At 52.8% G+C, this 20,344-nt stretch overlaps 7 protein-coding genes across 7 annotated transcripts; 4 read left to right on the top strand and 3 right to left on the bottom strand.

Moving 5' to 3' along the window:
* Window positions 1–147: 147 nt before the first annotated feature.
* SEPMUDRAFT_124507 (uncharacterized protein) lies at window positions 148–3,026 on the bottom strand. Its single transcript, XM_016901920.1, has one exon. The coding sequence runs from the start codon at window positions 3,008–3,010 to the stop codon at window positions 755–757; it is 2,256 nt and encodes a 751-aa protein (XP_016762416.1). The 5' UTR covers window positions 3,011–3,026; the 3' UTR covers window positions 148–754.
* A 177-nt stretch (window positions 3,027–3,203) lies between these two features.
* SEPMUDRAFT_82416 (uncharacterized protein) lies at window positions 3,204–6,182 on the bottom strand. Its single transcript, XM_016910307.1, has 2 exons — window positions 5,453–6,182; window positions 3,204–5,401 (listed from the first exon to the last, which is right to left on the bottom strand). Exons 1-2 carry the CDS (start codon window positions 6,000–6,002, stop codon window positions 3,252–3,254), a joined length of 2,700 nt encoding a protein of 899 aa, XP_016762417.1. The 5' UTR covers window positions 6,003–6,182; the 3' UTR covers window positions 3,204–3,251.
* A 244-nt stretch (window positions 6,183–6,426) lies between these two features.
* SEPMUDRAFT_148058 (regulator of gluconeogenesis Rmd5) lies at window positions 6,427–9,251 on the top strand. The gene is made up of 2 exons (XM_016904671.1): window positions 6,427–8,850; window positions 8,913–9,251. Exon 1 carries the CDS (start codon window positions 6,583–6,585, stop codon window positions 7,879–7,881), a length of 1,299 nt encoding a protein of 432 aa, XP_016762418.1. The 5' UTR covers window positions 6,427–6,582; the 3' UTR covers window positions 7,882–8,850; window positions 8,913–9,251.
* A 504-nt stretch (window positions 9,252–9,755) lies between these two features.
* Window positions 9,756–12,917, top strand: SEPMUDRAFT_148059 (Fungal_trans-domain-containing protein). The gene has a single exon (XM_016904672.1). It carries the CDS (start codon window positions 9,921–9,923, stop codon window positions 12,813–12,815), a length of 2,895 nt encoding a protein of 964 aa, XP_016762419.1. The 5' UTR covers window positions 9,756–9,920; the 3' UTR covers window positions 12,816–12,917.
* A 782-nt stretch (window positions 12,918–13,699) lies between these two features.
* SEPMUDRAFT_124513 (MlrC_C-domain-containing protein) lies at window positions 13,700–17,124 on the top strand. The gene is made up of 2 exons (XM_016901921.1): window positions 13,700–15,597; window positions 15,665–17,124. The coding sequence occupies exon 1, from the start codon at window positions 13,704–13,706 to the stop codon at window positions 14,865–14,867; it is 1,164 nt and encodes a 387-aa protein (XP_016762420.1). The 5' UTR covers window positions 13,700–13,703; the 3' UTR covers window positions 14,868–15,597; window positions 15,665–17,124.
* SEPMUDRAFT_131994 (uncharacterized protein) lies at window positions 13,702–17,124 on the bottom strand. The gene is made up of 2 exons (XM_016902462.1): window positions 15,662–17,124; window positions 13,702–15,594 (listed from the first exon to the last, which is right to left on the bottom strand). Exons 1-2 carry the CDS (start codon window positions 16,193–16,195, stop codon window positions 15,085–15,087), a joined length of 1,044 nt encoding a protein of 347 aa, XP_016762421.1. The 5' UTR covers window positions 16,196–17,124; the 3' UTR covers window positions 13,702–15,084.
* A 367-nt stretch (window positions 17,125–17,491) lies between these two features.
* Window positions 17,492–19,879, top strand: SEPMUDRAFT_148061 (class II aaRS and biotin synthetase). Its single transcript, XM_016904673.1, has 3 exons — window positions 17,492–17,515; window positions 17,711–18,065; window positions 18,122–19,879. Exons 2-3 carry the CDS (start codon window positions 17,717–17,719, stop codon window positions 19,525–19,527), a joined length of 1,755 nt encoding a protein of 584 aa, XP_016762422.1. The 5' UTR covers window positions 17,492–17,515; window positions 17,711–17,716; the 3' UTR covers window positions 19,528–19,879.
* The last annotated feature ends 465 nt before the right edge of the window (window positions 19,880–20,344 follow it).

A 20,344-nucleotide genomic window follows, 5' to 3' on the forward strand; every position in this document is an offset into this window, starting at 1 on the left:
CGGTCTGGCCAAGAGTAGTACATCGTGTACCTGGAAGCAATTCATTCGCATGTAGCGTAGCTAGCGCGAATCGCAAAGAGGCAGACAACAACAACAACAACAACAACAACAACAACAAGAATGAGACAGAAGTTGGAACGTAACTTGGGCGTATTGAGGCTATGAACATGATACTACTTTCCATAGACCACTGTCGAGTCAGGAATCCGCCCCTGCTATTATTACGCACGTACGTACCTGATGGAGAGCCGGAGCCATGAGCCCCATAACCAGACATTACTCACAATGCACCCCAATCAAATGCCATACCCGACGGAGACAGACCTAGTATTTTGGCCTCCGGTACCGATATGAAGCTAGGCATAACTTCTCAAATGCGTCTGAAAATGCAGCATGAGCTTAACCGGCGGTATTTCTTCTTTTTTCTGCAATTCGCACTCGTTTTGGAGGTGGCTGAGGACGCGCCATCTACATCCGGGTATGGTTCACCTTCGTCCAGCTTGAAAGTCTAGTGGCGCGGCGAGCACCGCCAGCGAGCGGCACAGCTTCTTCGCCAGATGAGTGGCTTTCCCTGCGTGCCCTCTTTTGACATGAGCCTCGATGTCTTTCCGATGTCCAGCGTCTCGCGGGCGCCTGTCAGCCACATCAACCGCAAATTTCTTCCCATTGAGAGACTGGAATGCGGACTTGAGAGCTGTGCAAGATGATCTCGATTCTCCTCAATTGGGCGCGATGTGATCCTGACAAGTTCATTTTACGAACCCTCCAGATCGAACATGGGGCGATGCAGTAATCTTGGATCTTGCAGCTCGGCATATAGCACCCTTTTGGTTTTTTCATCGTTGCCATCGTCGCTGAAGTTCTCCATCTCGAACTTACTATAGATTCGAGTGCCGTCTGCAGCGTACTCTTTTGGCCTATTCTGCTTTAGGAGAATGGTCCAGCTACCGTCTTCGTTGCAAGACTTAATGTGCGCGACCTGAGCTGTGATCTTGGGCTGCCAACTCGTAGCCGCGGAGACGGAAAGTTCTTGATATATGACGAAGTCGCCAGTCTTCGCCTCGGCAGCTGCTAGCGGAGGTAAGCTAGTTATGTTGGCCGGCACTGGGGGGAAGATGTCGTCTTCATCTGCGTCTTCTGCCTCTCCGTCGTCGTTGCCCAAAAGCGCACCTTCCTCCCAATACGATTCATCATCTTCATCATCTTCCTCGTCATCGTCATAGTTGAGAGCATCACTGCCAGTGCCTTGATTGTATTTGTCGGGTCTAGCAGATTCGAGCTGGTCGTAGCTTGGATCGTAGGGTTTGTATTCACCATTGCTCTGACCGCCAGATTTGCGTCCTCTCGGTATCTTTCGCTTTTTGGTGAATTGGTATTGCGGATCCCATCGTTGCTGAAACGGGAAAGGTGGCGCAGTGAGGGTCACATCTGCATCAACACATTCTACGGCAGTCAGCACGATCTTGTCGCGCCAAGAATCAGGATCTTCCTCCTCTTCAGCAATCAGCTCTGGCACCTGATCGACCGAAGGGGTAGCAGTTGCCGCGCGCTTAGGGCGGGCTGCAAGCTTCTTCTGCACAGCTTCGCGATCCTCCTGCGTCTTTGGAGTACCGAGGCCGAGCGAGCCAAAGACAAGGCGCTTCATACTCTTCGTATCCAGACGCGCACGTTTTGCTGCAGGAGCTTGATGCGACTCAACATTAGCCTCTGGGGCTAGCACTTCTGGCAGCTTCCGAGAATTAGCACCCGCGGCCTGTTGGATCTCAGTGATGATCTGGGTACTGGCCGCATCACTGACACCGACGTTCACGGCAAGTGATCGTACTTTGTTGGGCCGGCTTGACTCCTCTTCCGGCGGCTCATCATCGTCCTCGCCTTCCTGCCCGGCAGAGCGACTACTTGTAATATCGACACCTCCAGATGCGATTTGGTCCAGCAATTTCTTGCGCTCCGATTCCATTATCGCTTTGTTCGCACCATTTTCATCTAGATTACAATTCCGCTGCCAGGTGTACATGTCCTGCAAAGTGGCAGTCTGCGGCAATAGACCTGCGTTCTTGAGATGCTTGAGCCTTTTCGAGTCCCTCCTACGGGTGTTCCTCTCCTTAGTTCTAGGATCTCCTTGCTTCGGCAGTCCAGTGTTTCGTGACGTTTGCGCAGCCTTGGCAACTTCTGCCTTTGCTGCCACTCTTGTGGGAGCTGATCCTGTTTTGATGGCCGTGTGCTCATCAATACCGTCCCACGACGCTTCGCTCGCGCTCGAACTCGAAGCACTCGAGCTGTCGCTGTCGCTGTCACCCGAGTCGCTATCGCTTCCACTCGAGCTGCTATCACTATTAGTCGAATCGCTGTCGTCCTCTGAACTATCACTGGAACTGTTACTGCTGACCTTCCCCGCTGATTTTGCGCTGGACTTGACGGCAATCTTCTCCACAGGTCTATCAACTTCTTCTCGAAGCTCGTCCTCACTCTCATCTTCCTCTTGCTCTTCCTCCTCCTCCTCCTCTTCCTCTTCACTCTCCTCATCCACTTCCCCCCCATCCTCAAAGTCTTCATCATCCTCGTCATCCCATTCTTCCTCCCTCACGGCCTCCGTCACATCTTCAACCCTCTGCCTCTTCCTAGCGGGAATGTTCACCTCCGGTCGCCTCGGCCTCTTCAGCATTGGTCTACCAAACGGAATTCCATCCAGTAGATGTCTCCCATCTTCACTAATCTGATCTCGTCCTGTGATGCTCCTCGCACGTAGTTCCGCAAAGCCCAGCGGCTTGATGACTACTTCGTCTTCATCCTTGAAAGCCTGGCCAACCTCTGTATAGTGCGTAGCTTCGTAACCTCCAACCAGAACGGCGTAGTCAGAAATGTCCCAATTGGTGGATTCGAGCGGGAAGAGGACGTTGATGTTTTGGAGAAATTGCGCGATGGTCTGCGAAGTCTGCGTCGACGGGATGGAGTGAAGGATTTGAGTTGGTGGAAGTTCGTTACGCTCGATTCGAAGGCGGAGGCGCATGACGAGCTCTTAGTGGTGGCACCGCAGCGCAAGAAAAATTGTGTTGTTGTTACGGCAAGGGAAGAATTGTGAAAGTAAAGTGAAAGAACATAGTGATTTGAAGCGGAAGGATCCCGCGTGCAGGAACTGAGCTCGGGCGCGCATGTGACATAGAATACACTCACTTTTGGCTTCACTACGATGTGACGGGGTATCTTAGTATATAAACATTATTACTAACCTGCTACTACCATTACCTACCTTATTGCATAATGCACTTCCAGCCATCACTGACCTCAGCTTCCCTCTCGAGTTCCGTGACTCTCTCTTCAATTCGCATTACGCCTGTTTCGTAGTCCTTGACAGCAGCCGTGACATCTTCCACTTTACTCTTCAGTGCATCAACCTCGTATTCGAGCTTCGCGGCAAAGGCCTCGATCTCTTTGACGCCATCCTCCAGACGCTCCTTCTCCTCTCTGAGAAGGCCGCCTGAATGCCCCTGAAGCTCGCGCACAGTCTGCAGATGTGGCAGGTACATGTGATCGAGCGCTTCCTGGTCACGATCTGCTTGATTGAGGATAGTGAACAGCTTCTGTAGCTCAGCCTGTGTCCAAGGAGCCGTCTCAGTCTGCAGCGCCGTGATGACGCTGCGCAGCCTCTTGGCGTCGTTGGCAATATGTTCCTGCTCTGCGAGCTGCGCTTCCAAGGAAGCGAAGGGATCATACTCGTCTTCAGGTAGAGGATCCCAAGACAACACGCTGTCTTCTGCCAAGCTGAAACTCAATTGTCGCGGATGCGCATGCTCATCATGAGGCTGGAGCTCTGTCGTCACAAACTGGGAATACGAGGTCGTACGGCGCAAGAGCTGAGGAACATCGGTTTCTGTCTCGACCTTTTCAGGCAGGACCTCGCTCAAGTCAACGCCATTATACACTGATCCCGCGATAGATGGTAGCTCCGCTGTCCCCGAGGTCGCGCTCGAGTTGTCCCTGGTATGTTGCTGATGGCCAGTATCATTCGTGGCAGTCTTGCTTGATGCGGCATCCTTTGGGCCTCGAAGACCTTGCTCTGAGGTAACCTGCGGGCCAGACACTTCAGTTAGCGATTCCGGGTAGTCCTCAAGTCCAGAAGCGCTCCCACTCAAGGCTGTGTTGAGTCGGCTGCTCTGCTCAGCAGCAGACTTTGCGGAGACCTGTCTGGACGGATCTCTAGACGAGAGGTTGAGACTGCTGGGGCTGCTGACTGGGCTTGTGCGCGATCGGCTGAGCAACGGTCGCTTATTGCCTCTCTGTTCAATTGGCGACAGAGCTGCAGGGTCGTCTATCGAAGGCTTTGACTTGTGACCACGAAACCCTACGGCATCTTTGACCTTACTCAAGCCACTTTTGGCATCGTTCTTAATGGTCGATGCACGCTTAAAGACTGGATGCTGACCATCTTTGTCGCTTTCTTCGCCTTCATCCGACAGAGCGGGTGCGCCAGAGTCGCCTTGCTGCTCGTGCTCCATGTCTCGTCTCTGCGGTTCACTGCCATCCACCGTACCTTTGCGACCTGCAGTCCATGTGAAGCCTCCATGCTCGTCAGATCTAAAGACAAGTCCTTTACTGAATTGTGGAGCTTCTTGTACGTCTTGCGACGCGCGATCGGCAGCATCGCTAGTTTTGTGCTTCTTGGGTGGTTTACCAAGCCACAACCATTTACACCGGTCACCGTAAACCAGCTGCACAAACCGTTCAATATCCACGGTCTCAATCTCGGCAATGCCCGCGCGATCACGCCGTCCCAGGCCATCGTGGAGATCACCACCTTTCCCACTGAGTTCAGCTACTGTCGACTTCACGGCTCTCGGCATAGTCCAATGCACTTTGTCGGCAGCCTTCTGTGTTGCCTTGTGCAGCCTATTCATGGTCCGTCGGTCCAGCCGACGTGTGCGAGGCAACCTCTGCTGTTTCTGGAAAGCACTGATGGCCTTTTTCATAGTCACTATGTCAAAAGGGTCCTTCGAGACAGGCGCACTCATGGCGTGCAATCTATTCCTAGCACCCATGAGCATGCCTAGCAGCCCGGAGACAGTTGTAGGGCCTAGGATTCCATCGTGCGGTTCTACATTATAGTGATCGCTGCCCATCTCCACCCACCAGTCATTAATTGCACGCTCTGTGACGTCGCATAGTAGGCCATCTGCGTAGTCAATCTCCAGCTTGTCGAACAAAGTCAGTGCGCTTTGGCACAGCTTGACCAGCTCGATGACTGATTTGTAGATGTCATTCTTGTCGCTAGTCCTGTACAACTGATGGAACTTGACTACAGTGGAAGCTGCAGGCTGCGAAAGTGACAGACCGACACGACCTGAGCAGCCGAGCCTTTTGAGGTCTTCGTTCACAAAGAAGTCGAACCTGTGCTTGCCTACATCTGCAAATGTGTGAGCTCAACTCGCTTCGTGCTTCATTTCTAGAGCCTTACCGCCGTCTGGAACTGGTATCACAGCCAGCGATGAAGGGAAGCCAGTGAGATTGGTGACCATCAAGATGCCGAGAGGTGTCTCACGCCGCTTGGCATGAAATTGGTTCAGGGCTTTGAAGTATACTCGCAATCTGGAAGACCATGTAGACTCGTCCGTTGGTACACTTAGAACACCCACTTTGACAGTGTGAGAGGGGTCGCCTGTGTATGTTGTGATCATGAAAGTCGGATGCATGCGAGAAGTGGTCCATTGCTCAACGATCCAGCACTCATAGCCTCGAAGATCTGCTCGGCGATCGACAAGTGTAGTCGAAGCATCCTCTTCCAGATACCTGAATGCGACCGGGTCTGTGAGTACGAAGCGCTGTTGACCAGACTTAGGTTCCTGTGTCGCGCTCTCGTCCAGTTCCGGATATCTCTCCACTTGACCAGGCATCGGTGGATGTGGCGGGAACAATGCCGCCCCTGCTGGAGCAGGCTGGCTGAGAGAAGACGTCTGAAGGGGCGGCGGTCGCAGCTTTGCACGTTCCTGAACCGTCTTTGCGGTCATGGTCGCATCAACGTTACGGGTTCGGCCAGAGATGGTGTCACGGAGTTTGACGACTGGGACTGCACATGGCTGCAAGGTGAGAGGCCTATCGCCGATCTGGACCCGCTCTAGAGATCGTTCCTCAGGAGGAGCGTATGGATGTGTACTGTGGTAGCTACAGTAGCTGAAGCGACGGACGGGTCAGGTATATTAGTAGAGAGGATGGGTCCTGATGAGGATGGTGTTTGTGGGGCCGCCTAGGAGGTACATGTAGACGGGATGGTGTCACAGGTGTGGCTATAGCCGACGGGCGGGAGTCCTAGCGGCACGGCACGGCGCGGCACGTCATGGCACGAGCTCGACAGCCGACCTCGCCCGACTCCCGACCCACTCTTCACGATGTTGCCATTCCTGTACTATACCTTGGACTACATGTACTCCACAGGCCACCTTCTCATTCACGCGAATGAATAACAGATGACTGACTGCCTGGGCTAGAATCCGATGAGTGGGCTCCCTGTGCGCACGAATATACATAAGCCCACTACTGTGATCGCTGCTGCCGCTGCTTGCATCAGGACGAGGATCCGCATCCGCCAATATGGAAGCCATACTCGCAGCTCACGAGCAGCAGGAGAAGAAGGGGAATCTCTCCAAGGCGATCACGGACGTTCAACAACTAATTGATCTGCTGCAATCCGCTCGCGATGCCGTTGCTGAGAGCCCCGACAAGGCTGTGCTGCACCTGGCCAAGCTGTCGACGCCCGTCAAGCAGTCATTCACGAGGATGGAAGATGACTTGAGAGAGGTCAACAGAGGCATCAACCAGTACTCGAAGGCGCTCAAGGACAAATTTAAGAGTGCTGCCTTGCCTACAGCCTCTAACGATGTTCTGGCCAGTCAGCCGAATCTCATCAACCGCGCCATTGCAATGCATCTGCTACGAGAGGGCAAGTTCGACGTGGCCAAGACCTTCGTGAGGGAAGTCAAGGAGAGGCCTCCTGCGAACAGAGCAGGAGGCGCACAGTCGGATGACATGGCGGGCATGAGCTGGATTGAGGATTTGGAGGACACCGATGAGATGATGCAGGACAGCATGGAGGGCAGGTCAGAAGCGGAAATGGAGCGTAGTGGGCTGCAGCAGAAGTTCTCGGATATGTATCACATCCTCGATGCTCTACGGAACCAGCACAATCTGGAGCCGGCCATAGACTGGGCACACCACCACAGCCAAGAGCTAGAACACCGCGGATCTAACCTCGAATTTGAACTCAGCAGACTCAAGTTTGTTGAACTCTACCACTCGAAGACAGATAGCATGACAGACGACGAGCCAGACTACTTAGCAGGACCGGTCAGAGCACTGGAGTACGCCCGAAACGTGTTTCCCACCTTTGGCGAGCGCTACAGTCGTGAGACGTCCTCACTGAGCGCCTCCCTGGCCTTTAGTCCGAATCTTCAGGACTCGCCATACAATGCCCTCTTCCACAATCAGTCTGCTTTTGAAGAAGCTTCTACCTCTTTCACGCGCGAGTTCTGCGGCATGCTTGGCCTCTCTTCGCAATCACCACTCTACACTGCTGTCACAGCAGGTGGCATTGCATTGCCAGTCCTAGAGAAGTTCGAACGTGTTATCACGCAGGCTCGAGGACAATGGACAAGTGTAAACGAACTACCAGTTGAGACTCCTCTGCCGCCCGGCTTCGCATTCCACAGTATCTTCGTTTGTCCTGTCAGCAAAGATCAGGCGACTGATGCTAATCCCCCTATGATGCTACCTTGCGGGCATGTGCTTGCTAAGGATAGCATGGATATGCATAGTAAGGGGAAGAGCAGGATGAAGTGCCCCTACTGTCCCCAAGAATGTCATCCGAGGGATGCAAAGAGGGTGTACATCTAGAAGGCAGGAGATCATTTGGAGCAAGACATATCACGAATATTATGAAGTTATTTCTATTGCATGATGACGATGTTGAGCGCGGCTCATCTTCATTCAAGACTTGTGTGGGGTGAGAGCTACATGTACATGTAGCTGCGCTCATGCATGCTAGCATGGTCAACGGTGTTACCAACAGGAAGAGTGCCGTGCTGCCACTCCACACATCTCCACTTCCAGTATCAAGCGTTACATTGCTGCCTATCTTCGTTGGCCCGACAGGCTCTGCAGTGAAATGAGTATGATGAACAGCATCCTCGATCAAAACTTCGAAGCCCAGAGAGTATATCCATTGCCGGTATGTGGAAGACCGTGCGTAATGGACCGATTGTGCTGGAACTTGAATCTCAGGCGAGTTATGTGGCCGGTATTGCAGCAGCGGTCAGACAAAGCAGGTAACACTTTGGAGGGTCATCTCTTTGCAGCTGGAGCCAAGTCGACGATTCGTGAATCCATGTTTTCTCGAGTCACTTGTCTCTGCGTATAATGACCCTCCCGCCAAATCCGCTGAAATCCAACACTGCGATGAAACCCCGCAGTTGCAGAAGAACCAACTTGGCTACAACCTCATTCTCCATCGGCTTCTCATAGATATAGCACGGCTGCGATTCTGAAAACAGGAGCCTGGAAGAAGGTGCTACAGGCATCGCTCGGACTCGCCACTGTCGGTATGCTGCATCTCCCGCTCAATGTAGTCTTGCAGGAGGCTTGGTCCTAGTCAATATCTGCAAGCTTGCAGACCTCAAGCTCAGCAAGCCGAAGCGTCATACAAGTCAGTCAACGCTGTGGCGGTTCCTACTCATCTCGCCCGATTGTGGCTGTGCGTGTTCCGTGCAAGTCATTCTGCGACGAACGTTCAAAGTGTCCGTCCCCCGGATTTATTCATGCTATGAGGTACGAGCGTCGCAGATGATCGGCTCGCAAAGCGTGCAGGTAAGCATTGCCGAGGCAATAGTTGTCAGGCGATTGTGAGGTAAACCGTAACATGGCAATAGGGGGTCATCGTAGTCACACCCGGAGCAATCCATATTGTAAGGTACCTAGGCATTCGGAGACTCATCCTCGATGGACGACATGGTTCTACCAGTCTTGTCCCATGGGCTTGTTGGAGCTTGCCGTTATTAGCTGCAACGTGACATACCTGCATGGATTCACATGGGGTACGAGTCGAAAGGGACAACCACCTAAGGGATGCTAGGTCGTTGGTATGCGTACGTGATCCGGTCCCATTGCGGCTTGCTTGCAGTAAGTTGCAAGACTCAGCAAGGGTCCGAAGTAGATACTGTCTCACGTCTTAGCCAAGGTGTTCCGACCGACCATCTTGCGCAGAAGCCCAGTTCAATCAACATTGACGTGAGTTGACTAGATTCTCAGTCTTATAGCCACTTTCGATCCAAAGCATACCTACCTGTAAATTGAAGTGAATAGGTATCATACTAATCTGAAGCCACCAAACTCATAGTCCTGCGACGCACTTTGAGTCACTATGACCTGTACCCCATACTACCTGTCACAACTGATGCTGAAGTTACTGCCAAGAAACGAGAAAGAGTCCCGATTGGCTTTATTAGAAGAGTGGCGAAGCATTAGGTAGAAGTGAAGTTGTGTGTTGAGCAGCCCTATGAGTTGATGAATAGGCGTCTCAATTGGTTATCCAAATTAATTGGTCTCCAGTCGATCATTGAACACTAGTTGATTCAGCCCAACTCAATATACGAGCGGGGATACCCTATATTCACCTCGCACTCGCTTAGTGGGCTGCAGACGCGTCGAACTACTACGTAGTACCTCCTAGACCTACGTAGCTTTGCAATTGGACATCATGCTGGCTGGTCTCACTTGACGCAGCTAAGCCAGGACAACTCTTCTACCTAGGTCCTTGAATAGAGGGTTGAATGTGTCTTGGACAATGTCGAAGGAACTAAGCTTTGCCAGGATACCTCCCAGATCCAGATCATCGCCAAGCGGAAGCGCATGTATGAGCGAGGGGGAGTTGAGATGAAATGGCGGAGGACTTGCCAGCGTCAGAAGCTTTTCTGCACGGCGGCGCGAGCGGCGACGTGAGTGGAGGTAGTAGTCATGATGATCATGACCCATTAATGTCAGACCCAACGGCCCTCCTGGCGCCATCAGACTTCCTTCCGGATGTTCCTCCATCGACCGAGACGCCATCTACCACGAATAATGTACCAGCAGCAGGCGACGACCACCATGAAACGCTGCCGCCACCGAAGCCGAGCACCAACGCTACTGCGTTGGATGCGCATAGCAAGACGCTCAATCCACGATCATGCGTGACATGCCGGAAGAGGAAGGTTAAATGCGACAAGCTGTGGCCGTGCAACAATTGCAATCGAGCGCATATTGAATGTGTGTTTCCTGCTCCTGGCCGAGGGCCACGGAAGCCACGAAAGCTGGGCGAAGGCAAGGATAAGGAACTGCTGGAACGACTACGAAAGCTGGAAAGTGTGGTGAAGAGTATGGGCGCAGAATTGCCTGGAGAAGAAGCAAAAGACAGCAATCACGAAAAGGCACGGGAGGTGGTATCGCCTAGCGCGAGTCCTGTCAATAGTGCGGAGACTGTACCTGCGGCGCGAGACGCCGAGGAGGAGTTCCAGAGCAAGACGAGGTGGGTGGAAGAGCAGCAGAGAGGGCGCTTCGAGAACCGATTTGGACGGCTCGTCGTCAACGAGGGCAAGTCGAGGTACATCAATAACTCGTTTTGGGCGAATTTGAGCACGGAAGTGGAAGACTTGAAAGGCATTCTCAATCAGTCGAGTGATGACGAGGAGGACCATTTAACGGCGTCTCCAGGCTTAAGCGAACAGACTCCAAACACCCACCATGCTTTCATCTTCGGCTTCAGTTCACAGAACGTTGATATCCTGCGTTTTCATCCTCCGCCCGCCCAGATCAAGCGGTATTGGGATATCTTCAAAGACCGTGTCGACCCGCTGTGCAAGGTTTTGCACGTTCCCACATTGGAGGGCACCATCATCAGTGCTGCGTCGCATCTGACGAACCTGTCTCGTGGTTTTGAGTGCTTACTCTTTGCCATATACTACGGAGCAACTACCAGTCTATCCGCACAGGACTGTCTGATTAAGCTGGGCGAGGAGAAGGCAGTGCTGCTGACGCGCTATCGGTTCGCGATAGAGCAAGCATTGGCGAGAGTCAACTTCCTTACGACAGAAGAGATTGGCGTCCTGCAGTCCTTTGTCATATTCCTGATCTGTCTGCGGCGAAACAGCGATGCTCGTGTCATCTGGACTCTGACCGGACTTGTGGTGAGGATTGCCCAGACTATCGGCATACATCGAGACGGTAGCCACTTCGGTCTCTCACCTTTCGAGGTTGAGATGCGGCGTCGGTTGTGGTGGCAGGTCTGTATACTCGATACACGGGCCAGCGAAGATCATGGCTGCGATCCGACCATAGTGGAGCAGTCATTCGACACAAAAATGCCACTGAACATCAATGACGAGGACATGTCTCCTGACATGGAAGACTTCCCGCCAGAGCGCCAGGGTTGTACAATTATGTCCTTCTGTCTGCTACGATTCGATGTTGCCAACACCTTCCGAAGGATCAACTACATTCCTCCGGGAACACCAAATACTTGGGGTGAACATTATCAGTCCGTGACTTTGCAAGACAAGCAACGATGGATCACCGAGTGTCACAAGCGCCTTGAAGAGCGATATCTGAAGAACTGTGACATGACTGTACCGCTCTTTTGGGTGACTGCGACTGTTGCAAGGCTTATGATGAGTAAGATGTGGCTCATGGTCTATCATCCCTTCCAAAGACAGGATGGAGGTGCATCTTTATCAGAGGACGTCAAAGAAAAGCTCTTCATCACCAGTTTGGAAAACATGGAGTACAGCTTGCTGCTGGAAAACGAAGCAAGGACCAGGAAATGGGGCTGGCTCTTCAGGACATACATACAATGGCATGCATTGGCATTTACTCTATCCGAGCTCTGTCATCGTACCAGTGGTGATATGGTCGAGCGCGCTTGGAAAGCGGTAGATCGTACACTAGACGGCAGATCCGGCTTGCACGCGGAAACTGGCGTAGGCCACCTTTGGCGTCCTTTGACGAAGCTCTACAGAAAGGCCAAACAAGCCAGAGCTCAAGGAATCCAAAGGGAGCAGCTCGCCAGACAAAGGTCAGGAAGTGTGCCGTTGCGGCACTACTCCCCGAACGCCAATCCCATGTTCGGGCATCCTAGTCGGCCTGTGGTGACGAGGGCACCGCTAAGCTTCGCACAGCTGCAACGCCTCCACCAGGGACCGACTTTTGGTCGAACGCCGCTTGATAAGCATGAGCTCTTGAGCTCGCCAGACCTCAACCATGCCGGAAAAGGCAGGAGTATTGCTGATAACAACACACACATGCTCAATCAGGTGCATCAGCCAAAGCCTAACACAACCACACCTTTCACCGACACCTCCACCAGTGTCAATACAGCAGCTCTCGCCGCACCCTTGCCCCGGGCAGCGCCACCGCCTAATGTGGCCTTGAGTCGAAATTTCGGTGACCCAATGTCCACCATGAACTTTGACGAAGTCACGGCAGACCCATTCACCACTACAAGCAACATGGAAGTGACGGCAAACGTGGAGCAAACTTCATCGGCCGCCAATGGCTCCACTCGAGTGAATTCGTTCGAAACGATGGACAACGATCTCTCAAACGTGGACAGTTCTGGGAACATGGACTGGGAGAATTGGGATCAACTGGTGAGACAATTTGGCATGGACATGGACTCTGGTGCTGTAGATGTTGATCTCACGGGTGCGAATTGGGAGGGAGCAGACTGGGATATGACGACAGGGCCGAGCAATGCGAATTCCAAGACTGGGTTCGGCATTAGTGGTCCAGAGTGGTTCTGAAAGGGATGGAAAACAGACTTGCTGTCTTGGCCAGCATCAGACCATTATTACGAAAAACAGGCATTCATGAAAACAATGAAGAACATATGCCGTGAAGAGCATGGAAGCTAATTATATATACTACTTACGAGTCGAGTAGGTTAGGGTAGTTCTAGCCTCGGCGCTAAAACCCAACCCTGCATGAGGTGAGGGAGCTTAGGTTGGCCGCTGGCCGAGCCAACAACATGTTCAACATCTACATTTACCTTTATCAATCTCAAGTTACGGAGATTCGCAACCGCACTTGCACGAAATTTTGCTCTCCCCAAACCCCCGAAAAACACCCTCAATAAGCCAGAAATGAGCAGCACATCACAACCAAAGAAGAAAAAGCCCATAATCGCAATCGCAGGTCTCGGCTGCGAAAATTCCACTTTTTCCCCCGCCAGAACGCGCGCCGCAGACTTTCACATCACACGCGGCGAAGATGTCGTCTCCAAATATAAATTTCTCGACAAAAACACCACGACCACGAGCAGCAGCAGCAGCAGCAGCAGCAGCAGCAGCAGCAAAAGCCTCGGAGCCTCTGCAGACTGGCGCGGGATATTAGTGGGAAATGCCATTCCCGGAGGAAAAGTGACGCGCGAAGCATTCGAAGAATTAGCAGATGAAATCGTGTCTCGATTGCAACAGCTCGTGAATGATGAAACCTCTTCCTCTTCCTCTTCTTCTTCTTCTTCTTCTTCTTCTTCTGCTGCTGCTGCTGCTGCTGCTGCTGCTTCGCCGATTCAAGGTTTATGGTTCGTCATCCACGGAGCCATGTACGTAGAAGGATACGAAGACATCGAAGCAGAGCTTCTACGTCGAATTCGAAAGGTGATTGGAGCGGATGTGGTAATTTCGGCTTCGATGGATTTACATGGAAATGTATCTCGTGAGTTGGCACATCAGGTGGATTTGATTACGTGCTATCGAATGGCTCCGCATGAGGATGAAGAAGAGACGAGAGAGCGGGCTTGTGCGAATTTGGTAAAGGTTTTGTTGGCGGCTGAAGGGGGCAATGAGAAGGAGGAGGGAGGAAGGCCGAGATTGCCGGTCAAGGCGTGGATACCGCTACCTATATTGCTGCCAGGAGAACAAACTTCTACGCGAGATGAACCTGCTAAGCATATATATGCTGCTGTGCCGGAAGTGGAAGCGATGGAAGGCGTGTTGGATGCTGCGATCTGGGTGGGTTATGCTTGGGCTGATGAGCCTCGCAATTGCGCCGTCGTCATGGTCACTGGCTTTGAGGAGAGTGTCGTCAGGTCGGGAGCAGAGAAGCTGGCGGAATTATTCTGGAAAGCACGCGCTGATTTCAAGTTTGTGGCTCCAACTGGCAACCTCGAGGAGTGTATAAATACCGCCATCGCATCCTCATCCCGTCCGTACTACATTTCCGACTCGGGCGATAATCCCACAGCCGGTGGCTCGGGTGATGTGACCTGGTCACTTGCACAAATCCTCGCACGTCCCGAATTCCAGAGAGAAGACGGACTGAAGGTCATCTACGCTAGTCTCCCCGGTCCAGAAGCAATTCGCATAGCCTTTGAAGCTGGAGTCGGTGCCACAGTCACAGTCACAGCCGGAGCAAAGGTCGATCACATACATCACGGACCCATCACCATGACAGGCAAAGTTCATTCGCTCAGAACAGGTGATCGCTACGCCCAACAAGAAGCCGTCTTGCAAGTCGGAAGTGTCTTTGTCATCCTCAGCAAGCTCCGCAAACCTTTCCACAAGGAGGGCGATTTCAGGAATTTAAACTTGGATGCGCGACAGGGCGTGGATGTAGTCGTGGTGAAGATCGGATATCTCGAGCCGGAGTTGTATGATATGGCTGCAGATTGGATGCTCGCTCTTACTCCTGGAGGGGTGGATCAGGATTTGGGAAGATTAGGTCATTCGCGTATTCAAAGACCGATGTGGCCGTTTGATCGGACTTTTGAGCAGGAACCCGATCTGAAGGCGAGAGTTATTCCGGCGTCGCACGAGATGCTTTCTCTTGATGATGCTGGTGCGCGTTTATGGTAGAACTAGAAGTTGCTCATCCTGCAAAAAAAAAACGTTCTGGTTTCATTTCAGTCATTGTCCTTCTGTGTGTGTGAAGGACATTTCGCTCGAACGAGGTATCGTATGAAAAGCTTCAAAAAGAAATCATGGCAGTCATCGCCGGCGCTTTACGACCAGAAACTCTACAAGACACGCCTTGTCCTGCTCTTTTCCCAGTTCGGCTGCATCAAATCAACGCCTAGTCAATCGTCATCCTTTGAGGTACTTGACCTAAGGGATGTGGTGGCCCATTGAATTCATCTCCAATCCACTTCCCGTCAGTCAACTCTCCGGTGTTTGGCACCTTCCTTCTCTGGATGTGTGGCTTCAGGCCTTTGTTGAAGTTGATCATGCACGCAATTGCGGTGCCGATGGTGACGACTAACAGTAGTAGCGTCAGAACCGCGAAAGTTGTGAGCGAAGACCTCGCTGCAAGGTAGTCGTTTCTTCTTGCCGGCGTGTACATTCTCACAAGCTTGAAGATGAAGTAGGCCATTGCGCCGAAGTAGATGACGATGACGCAAAACTGGCCCACGTAGCTCTCTTTCCGATTGATGTACGCGGCGACAAGCAGAATGATGATGGTGATGGGTATTGCGGCAATGGTGAGATAGAACTCCGAGTCCGATGTTCCCGTCACGACGACAACAAATTGGACAGTGAAGCCGAGGAAGAAGAAGAAATCGAACTTGAGCAGAGCGATGTAAATCTGATGTCCATGGTTAGTGCGGAGGAACGAGAGGCGAAAAGTACAGCAGTGTAAGGTAAGTAGGTACCTGGTATGTCAGATAGCGCCTCTTCAGTCGTAGATCAGCCGAGATGTGCTTGTAGATAGTCCAGGCAAATTCGTTGTACAGCTTCCAGGCCACAAAAGACAGCAAGACGGTGCCCAGTGCTATCACACACGGTGCAGCGATCAAAAACGGTCGCAGCTGTGGCCATGTATCGTTGTCGATCTGATTTGTGCGATCCAGCTCGTGCACAGCCTCGTCCACTTGGTCCATCTGTACGGACGAGTAGATGAGCATGCCGACATTGTATATGCATATGCCAATGACTTGAATCGTGTTTTTCAGCCTCAACGCATCCCACGCGAGCACGAGCTCGTAAATGAAGCCAAAGATGAACAGGGCCAGATATGTGGGGATGGTGTACGTCGCCGACGGCTTGTCTACGCCAGGTGTTTTGCGGATCTCCAAGCTGGCCTGGAACTCGCCAAAGACGTAGACTTCCATAGCCAAGCTCGCTATGGCCTGCGCGAGCACCACGAGCATAAAGGCCCAGGTCCATGTGGTGTTTGGTATGTACATCCTGCCGCACTTGCGCGTTCGAGTGGAGTCGGAGTTGATGATGTTGCGGGTGGTGAGGCCCTCACGATCATGGTATCCGCCCGGTTCGTAGGCGGCAGGGTAAGCGGTCGCGTCGGGGTTATAGATGGGCGGTCGCTGGGACGAGAAGGAGTTGCCGTGCAGCGGCTGGTAGGAAGTATCCTGACCGCCGAGCAGAGAGGTGCGTGGTTTGTGTTTGGAAGACGTGGTGGGCGAGGGAGCGAGCGCCGAGTGCGCCCGACCAGGAAGGGGTAGGATGAAGAAGTCTTGTTAGGCCAAAGTACAGTGTACGTAGAGTAGTGTTTGACCAGGTGTCGCAGTCGAGGTGCAGGAGTAGGTCGTACCACCCTTTCTCCCCGTCCCTCCCTTGTTCCGGAGGCCAAAGGGACGGTAACGTTGTGAGGATATGGGAAGAAAATATTGACAATGGCAGAGCGGTCCCTGGGAGCCTGCCTGGGATTATACAGCTGAGCGTGGAGGTGGCTAAGGCCGGGTGCTGGGGGCTAAGGATCTGCTTACGAGCGCAGCCTTGGCCTCTACTTTCTACACTGCTCCGCACCTCGTCGTCGGCTGATGCTCTCCTCGCTAGGGAGACCGGGCGCAGTCAAACTATGCTGTGCTCTCTGTGCTCTTTCTGCCGGCTGCACTGCGCTGGAGAGGAATGCTCCACAGAAATCTGCCTTAATGCTGCACTCGGCACTCTGCTGCTCCTCCCTGGTGTCACGACGTTGGACTTGGCGCCAATAGCAGTAGACTCGACTACCGGACCCGTTCGCGCTGGCGGCTGTGAGCGTGTGTGTGTGTGCGGGTGTATGTGTGCGCGGTGGGTGAGCGTGTGTGGTAGCCGGCGTGTAATCGATCAACAATCCACGGGATATAAACGAGTGTGTGCGGTGGTGGGAGTGCGCTGGGTGAGGAGTAGGATGTCGTAGAGCTGGAGAGCGATGGGATGGGCATGTGTTCACCTCGACGCATACACACATACGTACCACTACAGCAGAACTGTAAGAGGCTCTGTAGGGCCGAAACTTGGTCTCCACTTTGTTCCAAACTAGCCTAGCGCCCTCACATGGGGGCTGAGCACCCTGAGCAGCCTCTGCACAGCAAAAGCCGCGCGCTAAAAGGAATTTCTGTAGGAGAAGCGGAGCGGGAAAGGAAGCGGAAAGCAAGAAGTGAACCTCCGCCAAAAGTCTTTCTCGCACGCAGCACCAACTTGCAACCTCTCATGATGATCATCAACCCTACATGTACCTTCAGCCACTTTACTCTTCCCTTCCAGCAGCTACATGTACCGCAGATAAGGTCAGTCTAACCCATCCTGTGCCTTCCTCCTGCCCATCGTGATGAATACTCCATTTCAATCAACCTTAGAACCGTTGCGTTCGACTCCGTCCGCGGAGACTGTGAACAACCATTATTTCTGATCCAACAGGATATCCTCGGCCTGCGCAGTGTACACGGATACTACTGTGAGTGCACATGCTGACTGAAGAACAGTAGATAATGTCCAAAGATGTTTTCACGCGCTGTGCCCGCCCGTACCTGTTCAATGGCTTCAAACGCTCTCCCGTCGTGCATTCCACGCGTGCCCTGTCCCTGACCTCCCCATGTCTGGCGAAGCAGCCACAACAGCACGATGTGACACATGACTACGAGAAAAGAGTAGCGCAGTTGGAGGCTCGAAAGTCGAGAGCAGAGTGGTATCCCAGAATTGGACATGTAGCTCCTGTGCGCAGCACGGGCGGTAGGAGGATAACGAGGAGAACCGCACTCCAACACGGCGCTCAATTAGCCCCAGGTGAGACGTACGGAAATACGTGCGCGCCTCCAGAAGAGGTATTTGTGTTGGCGGGTAGGACAGGACCTGCCCCGGAACTTGATGGACATGGCGACATTGACATGATGCAGGACGCATCAGCACCGTGCGAACCGCAGGATCCAAGCTTGTCTTCGCCGACATACTGGTAGAAGATGGCACAATACAAGGTGTCGTGCAGCTCAGCAAGCTACGCGACCATGACCCAGCTATAACCGATGACGCCTTTAAAGCATTCAGCAAGACTGCGAGGAAAGGCGACTCCTGGTTGATCAAAGGCTTCATCCACCGCACTGAGCGTGGCGAGCTTTCGATTTTGGCAAACGAGCTTCCGACGCTGTTGTCGCCATCACTGCATCAGATACCAGAATCGCTTGAAAATCCCGAAGCTCGAGCGCGCAATCGACATGTCGACATGCTGGTTCATCCAGAAGCCGTTGAGACCATCCAAGTGCGGCACCATATCGAAGCTAAGCTGCAGGACTTCCTCAACAAGCTAGGTTTCGTCAAGGTCACTACACCGCTTTTAAGCTCAGTGGCGGGAGGCGCGAATGCTCGACCGTTCGAGACAGTGGCGACTGAGCTGTCGGACGCGACATTGAACTTGCGCATTGCCCCAGAGCTTTGGCTGAAGCGACTCATAGTTGGTGGTATGGAGAGAGTGTACGAGATTGGACCTGCGTTTCGCAACGAAGGCGTGGATGCTACTCACAATCCAGAGTTCAATATCTGCGAGTTCTATCAAGCGTATGCCACCTTGGGCGACCTGATGCAGATCACAACGCAGTTGCTGTATGCACTGAATGAGCTTATCTACAGCCTACGACAGCAACGACTTCTTCCACATCTAAACCCTGCAGATCTCAACTTTCAAGATTCGTCAGGAGTACGGCGTCTGAAATGGCCAACGACTCTGCCCACTGTCGAGTTCCTCCCGACTCTCGAAGCGAAGCTCAATTGTGTCCTGCCAGATCTTGTGAGCCCCGATGCTAAAGCCACTGTACTAAGCATCTTCGCCGGGAAGAACCTCACCGTTCCCTCCAATCCAACCCTTCCGCGCCTGCTCGATGTGCTCGCCGCAGAATTCCTCGAACCACTATCCAGCTCGGAACCAATCTTCATCACTCACCATCCAGCCTGCATGTCGCCTCTCTCCAAGCACTTCGTCTGTCCCCAAACGAACCAGACCGTCGCAGCCCGAGCCGAACTCTTCTATCAAGGCCGCGAATACGCAAACATGTACGAGGAAGAAAATAGTCCCTTTGAGCAGAGACGGAAACTGGAAGAACAGCTGAAATTGAGAGAAGAGGGAAAGGATAGTGAAGCAATGAAGCTCGATGAGCAGTACTTACGAGTCTTGGAATGGGGTATGCCGCCGACGGGCGGTTGGGGCTGTGGCATTGATCGCTTGGTCATGCTATTCAGTGGAAGGGAAAGAATCGGAGATGTTTTGGCTTTTGGCACGTTGAGGAATGTCGTTGGGCTGGGAAAGATGTAGAGAAAAAAACGAGATGATGATGACCTCAAGAGCTCGGGGAAGCGTCGCATGCTGTGAGCAGACCGGATGTCTCTCCAGTGTTGGCGTGCCGTACTCTCTCCGCCTCTGCTCCCAATTTGCATACAACTCCCAACTCTACGATGGACTGAGTTGAACTCGACGACCGACACGTTTCACCCACGCAAATCGAACCAGCTCCAAGCAGCGTAATCAATGGCTTCAATGGAATGCCATTGCGAGCCCTTTCGGCGCTTAGCGCCGGGCGTAAACTCAACTCATTTCAACCCAACTCAACTCAACTTCAACTGTTCATTTGTCGAAACAAAGGCATGTGGTACTTCTCGGAACCCCCAGCGACGCAATTGCCATGAACGGATGATATTGCTTGCGCATTGAGAGTGACAGGACCTGAGTTATCAAACATGCGGTAACTGCGGTTTGACGAGAATGCGTGAACGCGGACGAAGGCTAACTACAAGTAGCACTAGCGCAATGCGAGCGTACGTGACATGGCACTTTAGGTTCTTCGACACTATGCCTTTTATCTCTAGTCTTCCGCAGACCTTCTGTCTCTACCTACTGCTCGACGTCGTCCACTCTTCCCCGATCTTACTCTGCTCTAGGGTCTGCGCCTGCTCAATGAGCCGGATGGCCCTCGTGGCTAGGTCCTTGCTCAGGAGGCTCCGCAGGTTGCTGCGTCTCTAAGCATCACTAGTTGCTCAATCCGCGCTACATTCGAAGAAACCCTCCAGAGTTCACTGCGTTATAGTGGTCCAAACCACGTTCACAGATCGGAATTTCAAGTTGCTGAAAGCCT

Source organism: Sphaerulina musiva (genome assembly GCF_000320565.1).
Source record: "Sphaerulina musiva SO2202 unplaced genomic scaffold SEPMUscaffold_3, whole genome shotgun sequence".
Lineage (NCBI taxonomy): Eukaryota > Fungi > Ascomycota > Dothideomycetes > Mycosphaerellales > Mycosphaerellaceae > Sphaerulina > Sphaerulina musiva.